The following is a 19,685-nucleotide window of genomic DNA, read 5'->3' as shown; positions in this document are numbered from 1 at the left end:
GAGAATACTCCAGGCAACAGAAAGAATCAGCACTCATTACATGATTGCTGAAGAGCCACGTAGCATGCCTACTACAGGGCAAGATTCGGCTGCAACCCAGCCACTCCACCCTAGAAAACTTTCTGCACATGTAAACACACACATTTAGGTGAAGATTCCCCTTAGCAGTGCTTCAGGGGGAAAAATAGAAACTAAATAGCCACCAATAGGAAAATAATAAACTATGGTATATTTACATCATGATACTATAAAGTCATTTAAATCCGATTATGAGTACTAACATGGACACAAACACATAAACAAAAATATGCATCACCTTCAGGTTAAGATGAAGGTGGGTGGTTCACTGAAAAGCTGCATTTCTTAAAAAAATCTAACACTAACAAAGCAAAGTATAACTTTGCTTTAATGCAGACAGTGAGCTGGGTACAGTGGTGCACTCCTGTAATCCAAGCAATTTAGGGAGTCTGAGCTGGGAGGATCACAACTTCAAGGCATCCTGGGCAACTTTAGGAAGACCCTCAGCAACTTAGTATGAACCTATCTCAAAATAAAAAAATATATATTTAAAAAGGCTGGGGGTGTAGCTTAATGGCAAAGCACCCCTGGGATCAATCCCCAGAACCAAAAAAAAAAAAAGAAAAAACTGCAGATGGTGCACACATGGGCATATATTTCTGCCGTTCCCCACATACTTCTGTGGTAGTGAGAATCTGCCCCTCACTCTCTTCTCTTGGTGAAAGGCTGTCAGTCACAACCTAGCCCTCCTGTCTCACTTCAGGAAGATATGTCACATGCTACTGGTGGCTGCTCCCATTCCATTCTCAGGGGTTTCTCTGAAACACATTAACACTACTGAATGCTCTTTGGGTGACAGCCAGGAAAATAGGCAAACTAGTGACTTGTCCACTCAAGCACTTACGTACCTCTTTGACGACACTGTAGGCCTTGGCCACACCTTCCCTCAGGTCTACTGGCTGGTGAGCTAATCGGTGATGAGGAAACCTTCTGACCTTCTTGGGCTCAATAGAAAGAGTACCAGGAGACACCATGTCATAAGCAGTCTCTGCTGCTGCCTGGATATTTTGTCAGAATAAGAAATGAATTAGAAAGCAGTCTGGAGAGCTCTGTAACAACAGAGAACTCTATGGGGAGTGTGCGGAGCTTCCAGGGTCTGAATTCTATACAAGAGTTATGACTTCTATAATAAGAATATGAAAGATAACTAAAAACTCATATCTGGATTGAGCTCACTTATTCAGTTCCTTTCTCTCTCCATAGAGAATACTCAATATTTCTATGTTATACAATTTAATACTGAATGGAAACAAACCTTAATACCTTTACTGTTTAATCAATTAAGCTTTCTTGAATTTAGCTATGATCTTTTTATACAGACTGATAAAACAAATCCCCTAATTTAATGGTTGTTATTTACCTGAAATAGGCAAACAAATTTAACACTGCATTCCACTGTTCCATTCTACTGAATATTTTAATGTTGGACATCTAAGTGATAAAATGATATTAAATAATTACAAATAAAACATCTATGCTCAACACTTAGTGTATTTATATTTTCACAGTATGTTTAAAAACAAAACAGCCCACTTTACAGTAGCTCTTCCTTGGGGATTAAGACAGGCTGGGAAAGATACCTGTATGGTTTGGACCATTCTGTTTGTGAGCTCCAGAGCTGCCATTGCTGTTGAAGTGCCAAAGGAAGCAGCGCCTCTCTGGAACCCTCGGACAATGCGGCCATCCTTCCGGTACTGCTCTATGGGTAGCCACACTAAGTCCTTGAGGCCTTGCACTGAAACAGCACAAAAATCAACATGAGTTCTGGGGTTCAAAACTCCATTAATATTCTAATCCTGGAGTTTTTAACCCCAAAACTGGAGGCAAAGTTTTTTGTCTGATAGTACACATGTGGGTTTTTAGAAAAATGATCTTCATGTAGACTCTCATTCATAACCCCAAAAGGGTTAAAAGAGAAAACTCACCTAACTGGACCAGTGAATGCATAGGTCCAACGCCTCCCAGGATTCCTGGTAGCTGGTTCTTCTTAATGTCATTGAGCCATTCAGTGATTGCATATGAAAATAACTTATCAACACCTAGCAAACTAGAGTAAATGACTATTAGTATATAGAAAGGAAAAATAAACTTTATACATTTAGATAAGTTTTTTAACTTAAATTTATGAATTATGTGAGCAAAATTTTTATACTTTTTAAAAATTTAAAACAAAATTTTTTTAAATCAAAAATTAACATATATCAGCCACTTAACTTGCAATCTGAATCACTCTCTTTCTACATATTTATATTAGATGGCAGGTAAATATAGACATAAACAGATATAATGTTTCTAATGTTATAATGTTTCTAATTTCCACAAGACTTAAGTACATGTGTGTGTTGTTCCACTATCCTTATTTCTTGACTATCTAAAGCTCTAGCATAGAATTAACCCAAAGTCTATAAATTGCCATTAATTTTTTTCAAAGAATAAGCTAATTTATAAGTTTAGGAAATCATTAGAAATGTCCTAAACGATAGCTATTTTTAAATACTAGTACTCTATTCAATTGACTCTGTCTCTCTCAGAATAAAAATTAGCCTCTAACCAATCAGAGTACTCTAAAAATGAGCTCTCTACAGAAAACACTGTATTTTAAAACAACTAACATATGCATGCTTGCTATGAGGGCTCCATTTCTAATTTGTTGTCAACTGGCCTTAGTAGCCTCCCCTTAAAGCCTCCCAGGATAAATCAACTTACCCATGCCGATAGAAAAGCCTCTTCAGCTTTAGTTCTGAGCAGTTTAACTGGGCCAAACCAATTAGAATCCCAGCTAACGTACCCTTTAAAGTTAAAAACATTTGGATTAATTGGTAAAAGACAGACTCAACATTTAATATTGTTGTTATTTTGGGAAAATCAACATGATATTCATTAACAAAGCTAAAAAATCTTGAAATATTTACAGAATATATAATTCATAGTATGTACTACCCACTAGATCCCAAATTATACTTATGGCACTGAAGGAAACACTATTTAAATTATTTACTTTAAAAAATTTAAAACCCTATGCTTCATTTCAATTCTATATATGTGTGTGTTAAAATTTTATATACCTATAAACTATGAGAGTGCAAAGTTTAAAAGAATTGAGCCCATTAGGAAAAAAAAGAGATAATTTCATAGAACATATTTATGCAAAATTTCCAAACCTGATCCATTGATACATGTTTGCCATGATAATCAAGTCGAATAGGAACTTCTGATGTGAATCTGAATTCTCTAGAGATAAACAATGGAGGGAGTTATTTATATTCAAAATTACTAATTGTTTAAATTACATATAAATTAATTTGTTGAATTAGAGAATAAAAATAAAACCACAAAATAAGTCTGTAAATATCTTATGGCCTAAATAAAAAATGTCTTTTAGTTCTATCTTTTCGTAAGGTAACAACTAATCAGATATTAGTCATTTGATAACTTTGTATTTAGTATATTTTAATTTTTCTCACAAAACCTTTTTCTAATTTATTAAATAATGTTCATTCTTATAAAAATTTATTTTGGTAGATATTCTCCATTCATACAAATCAATAAAAACAAATTAATAAAAGTGACCTTTAAGAGTAATCATTAAGTCAATCATTACCAAGAAGTAAAAAAGAGAAGAGGTTAGATGATTCTTCTGGCTGGTGTGAAGCCGTCAGGAGACCCGGCATCAGTTAAATGGGATGCAATCGTGGGCAAGTGACTTAAAACACTTTGAGCCTGTCTTCACCAGCATATGTTTTAAATGCCACCTACATTGGTAAATTTTGGTGAGAATCCTTAAAATTTATGCTTAAGTAGGTTATCAACATACTAATATTGAGAATCCTGGGAGAATAAAATAATGTACATTGATAGCATGTAGCAAACAAACTCATCTGGCTTCTAAAAGCTAAATGTAAACTGGATACATGGAACTTTTTTTCCCATAGAATTAATATTGGTGGTTACAACGTAAGCCACCTCACAAAAGTCCACATAATATTCAGTGAAAAGAAATAGTGTATTTACAGCAATCTCTTTCAGCCTGGGATCACAGGTTGTTCCTTCGGGGGGGGGGGGGGGGGGGGCTAACTGGGGATTCAACCCAGAAACACTTAATCATTGAGCCACATCCCCAGCCCTTTTTGTATTTTATTTAGAGGCAGGGTCTCACTGAGTTACTAAGTGCCTCCCTAAGGTGCTGAGGTTGGCTTTGAACTTGCAATCCTCCTGCCTCAGCCTCCTGAGTCACTGGGATAACAGGCATACGCCACAGGACTCGGCTCCTCATTTCTTGAATGCTCATCTCCACCTGGTTGTCTGGGTAATACACTTGGTACTCTCTCCTTCCCCACTCCTTTTACTCAGAACAAATGTTATTTTAATTATTTGTAAGCTCACTGATTTTTCATTGTGTGTAGACCAAAACCTGGTGTACACACAGTAAGTGCTCAAGATGTTCAAATCATAACAAACACTTTCAAACACATCTACTGCCACTTTGGGCCAGATCTAAGGTCTAACGTCAGAATCTAGTGAAGACAGAGAAACAGGGGGTCATGATGCCAACAGGGGAGGGATTCAGGGAACCAGAGAGGGTAGCTAACTGTCCCTCTCAACAAGGGGTTTTGCTCTTTCTCCCTTGTTAATGCCAAGGCTCCATCCCTTCCATCAAGGGTTAGGAAAGAAGAGGACAAGAAGATGAAAGTCTGGAGAAGTGAGAGAACTCCAGCGTGTGGCCAGCTGGCCAGGCAGCTAGACAGCGTCAGAGCAGGCAGCAGCAGTTCAGGAGACCTGGGCATCAGGGAGTGATGGTTCAGCCAAGGAGGAAGGGTCAGGAAAGGAAAGACAACCGTGATGGGGAACATCAGGTAGAAAATCCCACAGGAGAAAAGGCAGGAATGCCAAAGCCAAGGTGTGAAAAGAGGCAAAAGGAAAACCTCCTGTTTGGGGAGAGACAAGACACTGTTAACAGTGACTAGGAAGAAGGAGACTGGGGGGGGGGCAGGGAAGGGAAGAAGTTAGGAGGAAAAGGGAACTTGTACAACAGATTCAAAAGAGATAGATCCTGAACCAGGGTTCCTACATATAAATGAGCATATAAGTTAGATGGGCACCACATGCAAATAAACACACTAGTTAATTATGTGGCAAGGCAAAGAAAAGCTGATGTAACCTCACAATTACCAGTATACTTACACATTACAGAACTACCCTCAGAACTTCAAGGTAACTTGTTATCAAAATTAAATTATTTACCTAAAAAACACAGGCTGATCACTAAATGACACTTCTTCAGCTGAGAAGTCCTTTTCCTCTGCTCCATTAACTGCTTCTGCTGCACTGGCACTCTCGTTTTGGGAAGGTTTTGGCCCAGGGAAAGAAAGAACTAGATTTGGCTCCTTTGAAATACTCAAATGCCTTGGCAAACTGCAGGTGACATCAGCTCCAGGAGACTTTTTGACTGAAAATGTAATGTGCACATTTGAAGTATTAGGTATGTCTCTATAGAGCAACTGTTTAAATCAATCTTGTTACCTTTCATTTAATAAATACAAACCCTATTACAGAGAAAATTTGCTTCTCAGTAATTATTACTTTTATATAAACTACATTTGCATTAATTAAAAACAACACACATTATATACATGGGAATAAAGATTATAAATATGAATAAGTCAAAGTGAACCCCACTACTAACTATAATGCACTAATAAAAATAAGCATATTCTCAAAAATACCTCATATCAATCCAAGTACAAACAGTCCCAATTTAATTTAATGACAGTTTTGACTTAAAATTTTTCAACCTCACAATGGTATGAAAAAAAATATGTACATTCAGTAGAAATTGTACCTTGAATTTTTATCTTTTCACAGGCTAATAATTGTGGTCAGATTCTGTCTGTGATGGCAGGTATCTGCAGGGGTTCCACCAACCCCTCAGTCACAAGGGGAAACAAAAAACACCCTACAGTGTTATGTTGCTATGATGTTCAGTAGGTTAGATAACTAAATGCATCTTCAACTCAAAAGTGTTTTCAACTTACAATGTATTTCTCAGGATATAACCCCATCCTAAGTTAAGGGCATCTGTACTTACTATAGATTTTTCAAACTATGTTAAATACCTTCTGGATCTGGAGTCAGTAGAAGCTCCACTTCTGCAGAAAGACTTGTGAAGAAATCCTTCAGGAAGAACAAGGCATCCTAGAATTAAGAGAAGTCATTACAACTGAAAAGAGGAAAAGGACATCTATTTCTAAAACTATGAAACAAAGTAATTTTAAAGTCTTACATTTTACTCATTATTCAAATATAGCTATAATTTATTGTAACCCTACCATGTCTCAGGTCTTATTCCTATTCTGTGCGTGTCTGTCTGTCTGTTCCTCCACCACCACACACCTTTCCCATCAATTCTCACAACTCTGAGAAAATTAACTTAGAGAAATTAAAAATTACAAAGCTAGGAATGATTCTCAAAGTACCTTTTAGTTTTCTTAGAAACAGAGCATTCTCATTCTTGTTTGGCATTACTCTTCATTCTAAATTGTAGTGGTAACACTACTAACAATAATAATGGCAACTAGTTTGTTCTGGATACTCATTTGCCATGAGAGTTCTTAATGTCTCATCTCTGCTTTTACCACTGTGTTACCTTAATACATTTTCTCCAGTGGACAACGACATTCAAAATAAGAATGAAAAATAAAATCAATCATTCAGAGTAGTCCCTTCTGGTACTATAGAGTTTCAAACAAAAATGTTTGGCTCTGTCCTGATAATCCATTCACATCTGGCCCATTTTTGGCAGCTTCATTCTGCTTTTCTCAAAGTGACAAATACATCCTGGGGCATATAAAAATCAAATGCCTGAGCCTATTCTTTCTTATTCTTCCCTTCCACTTTAAAAAATCCTAAATTAATATAAAATCCTAAATTAATATACCAAAATACAAGGCAAAGTTCAATTATAGGGTCACAATATTTGGAAGAACACCAAAAAAGTCTGACAATTTCCAAGGATCCGAGTACTTAGGATCCCATTTATCTCAAGTATAAATGATCAAGTTAGAAGAATATTCTAGGTACCATGGAGCACAGGGGAATGAGGCAGCTCTAACACTACTAGAAGCAGGTAGCAAGTTCATGGGCTGTTCATTACTCTGTAATGCTTTACACATGTATATTCCTGTACATAGTTTATACGTTATTTATATTATACATTTATCAAATAATATATGTTATTTATATCAAGTATTACCCATTAACAAATCTAACCGTATATAAAATGCTTTCCTTGGCCACTAGATGGTAACATTTTAATACAATCAAGGTTTTAAGTCCAAGATTGCCTTCATAAAAACAGAAAATTTCAGATATCAATGTGCTTTTTAAGAAAAAACAAAGGGGGCTGGGCTGGGGCTGGGGATCAGCGGTAGCGCACTTGCCTGGCACGTGTGAGGCACTGGGTTTGATTCCCAGCACCACGTAAAATAAATAAAGGTTTACCAACAACTAAAACAAATTTTAAAAAGAAAAAAAAGAAAAGGGCTGAGGTTGTGGCTCAGTGGTAGAGCACTCACCTAGCATGTGTGAGGCATTGGGTTCAATCCTCAGTATCACTTAAAAATAAACAAAAAAAATAAATAAAGGTATTGTGTCCACCTACAACTAAAAATTATTTTAAAAAAAAGAAAAATTAGACACAATACACAACTTGACAAAGGGATACTACTCCCAGCTTTTTAAAATGTTCTCAATTTTTATTTTGTATTTATGCTAAACTCTATACAACTCAGTAAAACAGGCATAAAATACAAAGGCATAACAAAATATATACAAATGGCTAACAAACATGTGAAAAGGCGCATAACATCACTAGTCTTCAGAAAAATCAAAATGAAACCACCATGAACACGAAGTAAACAACTAAATTAGAAAGCTGATGCTTGTAAGTTTGACAAAGATGTGAAGCAATTAGAGTGCTCACTGGTAATGCGTGGGAATGTAGATTTGGTACAGCCAAATAGGACAGTAGGACACTGTCTGGAAGCTGCTTATGCTAGTTAAACATATATCCCCTGAACACCAAGAAATCCTGCTTTTATCTTATACATATAATAACTCAAATGTATATCAGCAGGTAAGCGGATCAATAAATTATGGAATATCCACACAGTGAAATACCACATGGCAATAAAAAAAAAAGAAAAAAAATGGACTGGGCTGGAAGTGCAGCTCAGGGGTATAGCACTTGCCTAGTATGCATGAGGCCCTAGGTTCCAACCCCAGCACCGTAAAAACAACGAAGAGATTCTTGACATGCTACAATACAGGTGAATAACTGACAAAATATTGAGTGCAGAATCCAAACACAATTCTATGTACATAAAACTATGCAATAGGAAAAAAAACAAATTATGGTAATTGAAAGACAAGTGGTTGCTTTGGGATAATGAAACTGACTACAAAGGGACATAAAGGGATTGTGTGGGGTATGGAAAATGTTATGTACTTCAACTGGTTTAGTAGTCACGCAAGTACACAAATCTGTTAAAGTTTCACTGTAAAGTTAAAATCTATGCATTTTATTACATAAATTATACCTCAATACAATAACTTTTTTAAAACTTAAAAAAACTTTCATAGCAAAATATTTATGCCAGCTTTAAGGTACAAAAACAAAGGATATTAATAGTGCAATAGGATTTAAACTGTTTTAATTTTAACTGTTTTAATTACTTTTAATGCCATACTCAAACAAGGAAGTGATGAAGACAAAGTACACAAATATGCCAAGGTGCTGCTACTTGTGTACCCTTGCCCAGCCCCAGTGCTTCCCTATCTCACCAGAATGGCCTCCCAGCCCAGCCTGACTTAAGCCCCTCATGTCTTCATGAAGAACTTCACTGGCCTAACACCCTGACACTCCCTAAGACCTAGTTTGCATATCCCCGCCTCCAGAAAGCCTTTCCTCACCATCCCTCACCCTCCAAACTCCCTTTGCGGGCCAGGCACGTCATTCTACACCTTCTTTATCACTTGTACTCACCACAGCATATTAAAAGCATCTGCTTTATGTCAGTCTTCCCCACTACAGAGAGATCTTTGAGGATAGGAATGTCTTATTCATCTTTGTATCCCCAGCATCCTAGTTCAGAACCTGGGACAAGGTAGGCATTCAGGAAATGGCTTTGAATTCATTAACAAGTCTCCCCTACACAATTCCCAGGCAGTGCAAGGCTAAAACAAATGCTAGACTAGGACAGTCAGGGAATCTGGCCCTTCATACTTTGGATCTCCTATCTCCTGCACAGTGGGACTCATCCATCTGCACTGTTTACTGCCTGTGCTATGGAGGTGCTGTGCTTTGGAAGCAAATGCCATTAATTCCAACAGCAATGAAGCTTGATGTCTACAATTCAATTAAGATGAATAAGATCAGGAGAAGCTGGCTAAGAAAAATATTACTCAAAGCATATCATTCACCAACTGATTTATTTTCATAAGAAAAAATGAATAGAATGCAAGGTTTTCTACTCCATGACGGTTTGCAATCTCAAAATATGCCATGTAGAAAAGATTTTTTTTTCATTCAGTAAAAAACGTAAGGCTTGTATATTGTAGCATGGTTTTATTTTCCTAGGTTTTATGTCTTAGGGACTAATTTCCCATTTTTCTTCCTCAAGCAGTTACGACATGTATTTCCCTGTTTTCTTTAGGATTAATATTTCATTTTGACGTTTTAATGTTTTATAGTTATATCAAAGAAATTATACTCAACACTAAAGAAAAAAATCTACTAAAGGAATTGGGCTTGCCACATTTAATAAAGTCATGACATAAAGACAAATTTCACTCAGTCTTGCTCACACTGGTGCTTCCACAGATTAATTTTCCCATAAATCTTTCTACTAGGCCAATATATAGATAAAGTAAACTAAAATATGGATATGAATATCAAAAGATATTATTCTCATAATGAGAAAACCTAAAATCTGGCCCAACTCAGAAGTCATACGCATTAATGTGAAACTAAGGTCCACTCCTGTACCTCACAGTACATTGTTCTCTGAGATAATGCCATTCTGTTTGCAATATAAATATTTAAATTCAGTCCTAAAATACCTGTTACTTGCTTATAATTGATTATTCACATTTTATTTAAGTAACTAATGAATAATATCCAATCAATATTATTTAAGTAAATGAATGACACTTCACAAATAAATACTCTGCTTCCAAACCTGAGCTCAAATCAATATAAAGGATATGAAGAGGGTTTTATTATTTTAAAGCAGATTAAAAATTCCATTTGTGTTCTGCAGTTGATATATGTTTCAGTTAACATTAAGACTCTTAACATAGGCTGCCGAGCACTTAGCATAAGTGTTTCCTTACATCAGTCTATAATCCTCATTCTTAAAAATCCTAATGCATGTATTATAATCCCGCTCATTTTATCAATAAAGAAAGTGAGTCTTGGAGAAGTTAAGCAACTTAACCAAAGCCACACACTAGTAAGTTACAGAACAGAGATCTGAATCCAGGTCCGATTCTAAACCCACACTCTTCACCACCACACTATTTTACCACTAAGCATCTTATTTTATATCTCAAATATGGCTTTTACAACCATGTTTTAAGCACTTCTCAGGGTCAAAGTTAGCCCAGAAAAAATATGATGGGAGGTTTACTTGAATTTCGGAAAGTGGTTTTCCTTATTTACATCTTTCCATAAATCTGTTGTTTATGACCTCTTTAGGTAACAATTTGCTAATTTTCATTTTGCTCGGGGTAGAAAAATTATCTTCCCCGATGTTATTACAACACAATCCTTTATATTTATCATTCAACTCATTAGGAAGTCCTTTAATAGTCTCTGAAAATGGCGTGTACATCTGAACTAGAAGTAAGTCCACAAGGACTGGAGAGAGTGAGTAGCATGTATTTTGTCCCACCAAAATGAATAGGAGAGTGGGATAAATAACATCAATAACATCTACCCACCAGTAATTCATATTCCAAACCTTTAATGAATCTGCTCTACTATTTATCAAAAGTCTGCTTAAATTATATAATTCCACAAAAGCTCAAAAGTAAGAAACATTAAAGTTCCTTTATTCTGGATGAGGGGGCATAAGTCTAACCATAATCACATGAATCATGCCCATGCTACCAACCTGGTCAATATTGAGGCGAAGTGGCATCAATGATACCCTCAAGCAGCATTCCTGTGGTGACCTGCCAGACTCTGGGCGCACATGTAATGCTTTAATTGTCAACTATAAGACAAAAACAAAACATTTTTTTTCCCAGTGAGATAAAATGACCTTATTCTCATGTTAATAAAGAAAAATCGTTAATTCTATGTGAGTACAAAAAGTGATGAATTATCTACACTCTTTTCCTTAAAAGTCTGAATCAAAAATTTTTGGAGCACAATCCCTTTTAAGAACCTAATGACAGAAATTGGGCTGCCTTTAGAAGAAAAACTGCAAATGAGTGATACTGTACTTGCAGGTTCAAAGGAGTCTGCTGAGGCCCAGAAGCCAATGTACAGGCCCATCTTCCAAAGTCAACTTCTGTAAAGAACCTCTAAGGTCCTAAGCTTATCAGTTCCACCTCGATAAAATTAAGCAACTTAAGCAAAGCCATCACTAGTAAGTTACAGAACTGAGATCTGAACCCAGGTCCAACTCTAAGCCCATGCTCTTCACCACCACACTATATTTCCACTAAGCACCTTATTTTATAACTCAAATAAGGCTTTTAGAACCATGTTCTGGAACACTTTCACAATCCTAATTATTTTGTGCAGACTGCTATGGATTTCTGGTTTTCTTCAGATATCAATATATTGGCCAATTATAGTTAATGGACTCTAGCAACAATATGCAAAACAATTTTTTGAACACAAAACTTTAAGTGACATATTTAAAAGGGATTTTCATATTAAAAAGAGAATACAACAACAAAAAGTGAGGCTTTAAATCTTACCATGTTGGAATGAGCTTTGCGAGGCATTTCTTTGCTGCAATACAAGTACAAAAATTTATTCATTTGTGATGTTGCCAGCCGATCCCGAATTTCAAGATCCTGAACAATGAACACCTGCCGAGAGACTGGCTGTTCTAAGAGGCTAGAATCGCATTCTGCTTTGCATGTGGGGTAGACTTCATGCTGAAATTTCACCTTAACAGACAAGGAGAAGGAACACAGAGTAACCTTTACTTTTATTTAAATTAGATTTTCTCTTTAAAATGCAAACAATCACTCATAATTTTCTTTGGATTCTATCTCAGCTTATAATTCCACTTTCAAAGAACTAAATGTTTCATTTGTTCACTTACTTATTGATCTATGTGTACCCTACAATATACACAGATAAGCTTTGTTAATATTTCTTAAATGATCTTAGTGAAATCCCTTACTCTTTTAATTTTTTACTCATTTATTTTGGTACCAGGGATCTGAGACAGGGTCTTAGTAAGCTGCTTAGGGCCTTCCTAAGTTGCTGAAGGTGACTTTGAACTTGTGATCCTCCTGCCACAGACTCCGGAGTTGCTAGGATTTAGAGGCCTGTACTACCACACCCGCCCCCTTTTAACCTTTTCAAGCAAAATTAGAAAACCTAAAATTAAGATCTTGCATACCTATGAAACTGCATGAACAAATCAATAGAAGGAAAGTTCAGTTCCAAAAAGGGGCAAAGAATTGCCATCACTACAATATCTGTACACCACCTATCCTAAATATGACACTTGGGGCATCCTGAACAGACTGACAGATTCAATTAAATGCATATAATGTCATTAGTGGTGTGGGACCTATGGCCTTGAGAACTTCACAGAGCACCTGCCATATGCACTATCCAAAGGCAGGCCTTCCCAGACAGGTACTCTGGGGCAGCAGTTTATCATGTGCCTGCAAAAAGAATCACGCTAAAAATTCATGTCTGTCAGACCCGTTCAGTCAGCAATGCTGGAGTGGGGCCCACAAATCCAGGCCTAAATAACCCACTAAGGGATTCTAAGGGCATTCAACTCTGAGAACCCAACTCCTGGAATAGCATGAGAGAAAAAAAAAAAAAAAAAAAAAAAAGCACCATGGGCTTCTTAGAACACCTGAGAAAGAAAGAAAAGGAAGCATTTTATAGGAGATCCTTGTACTTTTTCAATCCAAAGAGCTAGGACCTAAAGCTCAAGACCAATGAGGCTAGGGAAACCAAAGAAACACCACTAATACTCCTTCCATCTTAAGTGGACTTTTCCTTTCAAAATACCTCCTTACCTTGCTTAACTGTATTTCCATTAAAAAGTCAGGGTTTCTTCCTTTCCCTCCACATACTGTATTCCGTCCATATCTTGTGGGTGTGTGAGAAGGAGAACTGTGAGGACTACTAAAAATGAAGAAAAAGAAAATAGTGTTTAAAAATAAGCAAAGAAATTTAATTAATAATATTAGAAAAATTAATAAGATGAAAAGAAAAATAAAATTACAGAATTATCAGAAAGTTGTCACAAATTATATTATTATAAATCAAAACCAGAGTAGTCATCTGCTTGCTAAACAGTCAGAACTTAGAAAAATCTAATTATGGTGCTGGGTTCCATATCACAGGATTCACTTGGAAATGAGACCTCTTTATAGCATTCTTATTACCTTAGAAAACTTTTTGGTCTAAGAACAAGTCCTAGAAATGCCAGAAAACAGAAAAGAACTATAATCAAGTCAGAAGTGTTTTAAAGTAACTTTTTAAGAACAAGAAGGCGAACTATTGTACCAAATGTCACTGCTCCTCCCACCCTGGGAAACTCTTTGCCCCACTGTCCGGGCACCCTCTGCCTAGTTCTCTTCTCCTGCTGCAGAGCATTGCCTTTGTTTAGTTAGTAAGCACTCGGTAAGCACTGGTGCCCTGCTCGGTACTCTCCTGCGTGCTGGGAGCTCAGGGAATGCACAGTTCCTGCCTCCTGACACACTCACTTCGCTGTTCTCCTTCAGTCCATGATTATCCCCTCCCTTTGGAGCTGAAGAAAGAGCTGGGTCTTGCTCCTTTTTTAGAATGGGCATATAGTAAATACCTGAAAATCTTGCTGAGTGAAACTCATATAAGTCAACATTAATTACAATACAAATAAGTTCACAAATGGGAAATGACACTTAAATACTAGTTTATTAACTCTTAAGATAAATTCTATATTTTTATATGAAAAGAATACACTGGCCTGATAAATAAACTTGCACAGAAATTAACTTACATGTAACTTTTAGCTGGAGAAGTAGGAGGAACTGTCCCAAAATCTTTGCCTCCGTAAAGATGCCACACAAGAGAAACTTCCTTAACAACATACCGAATTACAGGAATGGGAAAGTGTAATGGGGCTTTGCTGGTATCTGTCTTCTTAACAGGTAGGCTAAAATAGTTGTCTCTTATCACAATTGCATCATCAACCATGATTTTTATGACTGGCTCTTCTTCCTTCTCCTGAAATCAACAGTAACACAGACTCTCACCTCATTAGAAATGACTGGTTATGCTGCATATCTCAAGGGAATTTCATGAGTCTATATTCTTTTTCCTAATTTTGATATATAAAATAAGGTTATAATTCTGACGTTAACCACTACGTAAGAGAGACTGCTTCATTAAGCATACAATGAACTATATTTCTGTTCTTTATAAATCACCCATGAAAATTTTTTTTAGTTTACAATTTGACTCTTACAACTTATTCCATAATATAAAAGTACAGATTTTATGTATAGGTTTGCACATGTATGTATTTTATTCCTTCAATTAAAGTCAATACTGCATTTCAAACCAAAACTTGACCAACTTCAAAATACTGAGCAAATTATCATGTTTCTAATAATTGGTTTATCCTGAGTTTGACTGCTTTGATTTTTTAAATTTTAACCAGAAGGTTCTCAGAACTTAGTGAACAAATTCAGTCACCTACTAAGATACAACTGGGCAGTTTTGTGTGTTTGTGTTCCTCTCAATCAACCATTAGCATTCACACACATCTTGTCTTTCCCAGTTATACCAACCACTCTAGGCAGCACAACTTCTGTCATTTAATATTAATGCCCTTAAGAGTCATCTAACTATATGATATTTGCAGTTCAATAATCTATATAGGAAACTTTGCAAAATATAGAGCAGTAGTCTCTGAGTCTGAGAGATGTGCCATAGAAATAATAAAGTACAACCACCATTAAAGTGAATTTAAATTGAAGTAATTCTGAACTGAACCATAAGAAGTAACAAAATCTAAACAATCTTCTTCAGGGACACTTTGGTCAATTTAACTTTTAACATTATTTTAAACCACAATAATTATGTTAATTTATTACCTGGATGGCTGCTTTTGGTGCAAAAAGAATGCAAAAATCATCGTTTTCAGTGGGCACACCTGACATTGCATCGCTAATCAAGTGGTGAGTGAATGAGGTATAAGTGGGGCCAGGCTCGTGGGACACATTTCCACTCTCATCTGGGAACAGGAAAAGGTCCGAACAACACGGTTCTTGAATTTGAGATTTTTCATTCAAAACACCTAGATTAAAAAAAAAAAAAAAAAAAATACAATGTTTCGTATACTCTGAAAAAATACTAAACATCTTAACTATGTGTCAGATATACAGGTTGAATGTTTTCACCTGCAAAATCTTATTTATTTTTTACAATAACCCTATGAAACTGAGAATTAAGAACAGCTAAAGTAACTTGCCCCAAAACACCTCAGCAAGTGGCAGAAATACATCAAAAAGACTGTTTAATAAATGTATGGATACATATAAAGACTGTTTAATTCTCTAAAAAACAGCAAATGATAGTTTTCTAAATAGAGATAGTTCCTCTCAGTTATATGGCTTTAGAGAAGTTCAGGAATCCAGCAGCAGATTAAATCTGACTCGTTTTGCCTCAGCCAGAATTTCATTTTGACATTTCTGTCCTGTGGATGATATTCTGGAAGAAATTTCTTGGGCAATATTGCAGGAGGAAGAGAAATTGGTTACATCTAGCAGAGCCTTACCTAAAACTAGGAGATCTCTGCTTATGAATTGGGGAGGAAGAACAGTTACTAAGCATGTTTTAAGTATTGGAAGAGGAAAATGATTCCAAGCAATAAAAAGAAAGCTATTTCCTGGACACACTTTCTCCCCACTGGACACCTGTTCTCAGGAGGAGCTCTCTCAATAGGAAGTTCACAAGATAGCATGTGCACAAAAACCTTATATATGTGAATATATTTTTATACATTTATACTACATATTAGAGTCACTGATTGTTTCTCCATTCATTCAAACCAAACACTGAGATGGGGCTAAGAACACAAAAATGTATAAAGTAACATTTTGGCTTCCAGAGGCTCACAGACAATGTATAAATTTTGAAAAATTTTTCAACTTTCATGTGGTAGCACCTCTGAATTATGCAGTCTAAGTGTCCAGCGCTTAGTGAAGAATCTTGTCTATTAAACTCACTCAGTATAAGAATGGGAGCGTGGCTCACACCTATAATTCCAACAACTCAGGAGACTAAGGCAGGAGGATTGCAAGTTTGAGGCCAGCCTCGGCAACTTAAGTGAGATCCTGGCTCAAAATATAAAATAAAAAGGGATGGGATGTAGCTCAGTGGTAAAGCACCCCTGGGTTCAATCTCCAGACACCCTACCCAATACACACACAAATTGGCCACTCAACAAATATTCATTAAATATGCCTTCCCATGTAATTAGACAGCTCTGTTCATTACAAATAAGGTAGTACAAAGGAAGCCAGAATTCCCAGTTTACATCCTTAGTTCTAATTTATTCTAAATTAGAATGAAAGCTACATTTAATGCTAAACTTTTGTAACACCATAAAAATATTCAAAAATTAAGATTTCACAATTTGGGCTGGGGATGTATCTCAGTTGGAAGAGTGCTTGCCTTGCATTCACAAGGTTTGATCCCCCACACCAAAAAAAAAAAAAAAAAAATTCACAATATACAGAAATAGTTATGTCCATCCAATTAGAAAAACTAGTTTTGAAATAGATGCTTTAAATATTTAAATGGTTCCGTTTAGCTCTCAAGGATTTCTAATCATCCAGTCCCTCCCTGCCTGTCCAATTTGACTATCCAGTTCTCACTAAGAAGGGTGCTTTCATCTGTAGCAGCCTGGCAGCACCGAGGAGTCTAAGGCTCTCAATGCCTGTGTTCTGACACAGACCAGTTTATGGCCTTTCCAGGGTCTCCTTCTCCTTCCTCACTACATACCTAATTCCACCCAGTTTCCAAAGTCAACTCATCTCATTTTCACTAGTGTCATGAAATCATTTCAATCCTTTCCAAATTACAGAATACAAACCACATTCCAAGGTATTTCCTTATGTCATTTTTCAGTCATTCCAAGCAGTAGCCTCAGTGTCCTGCCCATTTGTTTTCCTAGGCTATGAGCTACCAAAAAAAAATAAGTTTGTCTCCCATTTCCTCTGTATCCTTCATGTCATCCTGGATACTGTTATTTATTTACTAGACATTCCACAAATACAAGCTAATTGGCTAATACATATATACCCAAACTTGGACAAGTCTTTTCTTCAGTAAGTTACTTACTGAAGAATTTCTGAGAACACAAATAATCTAAGACACTACAATATCAGTGTTCCCAGGGAAAAAGTCCTGGTCTTACCATTAGTTTGTGGCTTTATTGATGAAGTGGTCTGCTGCATGTCGACCTCCTCCATAGCATCACTCATCAGATCCCGTAAAACCTGCTGATCTGCTTCAGGAAGCACAGGACCACGTGAGGATGATCCACCAGGGGAACCTACCTATAGCCAAAAAGTTTAATTAAAAATAGCCAAAGATGGGTATCATGGCATGTGCCTGTAGACCTAGCTACTTTGGAAGCTGAGGCAGGAGCACTGCTTGAGCTCAGGAGTAAAGGCTTACGAACTGCCATTTAATAGGACAACATAGCAAGATCTGTCTCAAAAACAATAAAATTAAATTAAAAATAGCTGAAAGTACTCTTTAAGAAACTCCTTATATTTATTTTATCTTAGAAATATATTACATTTTACAGAAACACCAGAAATGGAACCATACTCATTTTTCTAAATTCTGCCCAGTAGCTATTTACATTTTCATTTTTAGTTTTTAGTACTACCATACAACCCTAACAACTACTGCAAACAAGAATGACTGACTGTGAACTGGGATCTTGCAGAGACAATGCAAGAGAAGACAGCCCAGTTGCCAACACAACACTGCTGTGAAGCTGGGAAAGGGCATTACTAGCAAGTTTGATTTGACAAATCTGACAGGCTGTGATGACTTTCACTTTTGAAGACAAAGCAACTGCAGGTCAAAGCCTCCTTTCTTGGACTCCCAAGGACAGGAAGCGGCATACACATACACGGGAGGAAAAAATCTACTAAGTGGTGATTCACAGGGCTCAACTTCAGTACTGCTACTTCACCACTTTGGTTAGTAAACTGTGGTTTCATTAAATCCAAGTCATACTTTTTAAAATGGAAAATACAAATTGAAAGAATTAATATTTAATTTTTAATAAACTGGAGAATGTTTTTAAAGAGAACAAATAGTAGAGAGGGAGTGTCATAAATCACCTTATTACCAGTGATAATGCAGAAGGAGCAAGGAGTCACACACAGAAGGATAACATATGAAGTGTAAGATATCCTCAACAAAAGATAAAGCAATGCCAGTAGGACCAGAGTTCACAGCAGAGGCACCCACCCCAGAGACTGAGGATCTTGCTCACAGAAGAGGCTATGAAAAGAATAGCCCTGAAAAAATAAAAGCGCTTAACAAAGAGGAGAGTGTTTAAATTGGTCAGAAATGTGACACCTGAGACATAAGACAGCCCTGAACTTGGAACAAAAACATCTGGGTTTGTTGCTGTTTCTCCTACTAATCATCTACACAACAGAGGTGATGATCTTTAACCTCTCCTCTGACAGAGTTGTCAGGAAGGGAAAAGGAACTCTATGAGAAAGCACACTGAATGCTAAGTAGCACTACCTAGAACCCAAAGGGAAGCCACTCTTACAGAACTAAGTCTGACAACATGAACATCTACCATCAAGCTTCTCAGAGCATGTTTTATTTTCGATCTGCAGAGAACAATTCTTACATTAATGTTTTCATTCTTCCCTGAGAATAGATGAAAATAACCAAAGACTAGAAAAAAAGTATTAGTTGAGAAGATTAATATTCTGAAACAAAGACTACCAAGCAGCAGAATGGCTTTCTAAAAGATCCAGAAAATCACCTTCCCAGACCCCATTTCTTAGATTGTAAAGAATGGACAGTTAACTTTTCAAAGCTTCTTTCCTACCCGATTGTCATGAAGACAATGACATAAGCCTGTCACTCATGTGGCAGGGTTGGGGGAGTAATGTTGTTGACTGTACCTTGGACTTTCTCTGAGGGCCTCCAGGCTTCCTTTCTGCCTTGCCAGGTGCATGTAAGTCACCATAGCTTGCAATGTACTGAATGAGATTCATCAAAGCAGCACAGGAGTCTGAGCAGGTCCTGATGTGGACAACATCACTCGAACAGTGCAACTCAAAGCGGGGCTCAGTCTAGACAAGAC

General features: G+C 36.7%; 1 protein-coding gene across 5 annotated transcripts in view; it reads right to left on the bottom strand.

Annotated features, from left to right (window-relative positions):
* Positions 1–19,685, bottom strand: part of Atg2b (autophagy related 2B) — a 64,011-nt gene that overhangs the window by 3,777 nt on the left and 40,549 nt on the right. For 3 of the 5 annotated variants that reach the window (XM_046440520.2, XM_046440519.2, XM_046440521.2), the window contains 14 exons: positions 19,504–19,674; positions 17,754–17,895; positions 15,427–15,629; positions 14,328–14,554; positions 13,360–13,468; positions 12,067–12,261; positions 11,250–11,351; positions 6,192–6,270; positions 5,320–5,524; positions 3,240–3,309; positions 2,785–2,867; positions 2,004–2,125; positions 1,659–1,813; positions 927–1,076 (listed from right to left, as the gene is read on the bottom strand). In XM_046440520.2, the coding sequence (XP_046296476.1) occupies positions 927–1,076; positions 1,659–1,813; positions 2,004–2,125; positions 2,785–2,867; positions 3,240–3,309; positions 5,320–5,524; positions 6,192–6,270; positions 11,250–11,351; positions 12,067–12,261; positions 13,360–13,468; positions 14,328–14,554; positions 15,427–15,629; positions 17,754–17,895; positions 19,504–19,674 (2,013 nt within the window). Of the gene's footprint in view, positions 1–926; positions 1,077–1,658; positions 1,814–2,003; positions 2,126–2,784; positions 2,868–3,239; positions 3,310–3,376; positions 3,831–5,319; positions 5,525–6,191; positions 6,271–9,118; positions 9,230–11,249; positions 11,352–12,066; positions 12,262–13,359; positions 13,469–14,327; positions 14,555–15,426; positions 15,630–17,753; positions 17,896–19,503; positions 19,675–19,685 lie in introns of those variants that run through there. The other 2 variants (XM_046440522.2, XR_006850972.2) reach the window with 2 other exon arrangements.

This window comes from Marmota monax, unplaced genomic scaffold (genome assembly GCF_021218885.2).
Source record: "Marmota monax isolate L192 unplaced genomic scaffold, Marmota_monax_Labrador192_F-V1.1 WCK01_AAM20220418_F8-fsc00017, whole genome shotgun sequence".
Lineage (NCBI taxonomy): Eukaryota > Metazoa > Chordata > Mammalia > Rodentia > Sciuridae > Marmota > Marmota monax.
Note: the sequence above shows the minus strand (reverse complement) of the source record. Positions and strands in the feature narration are given on the sequence as shown.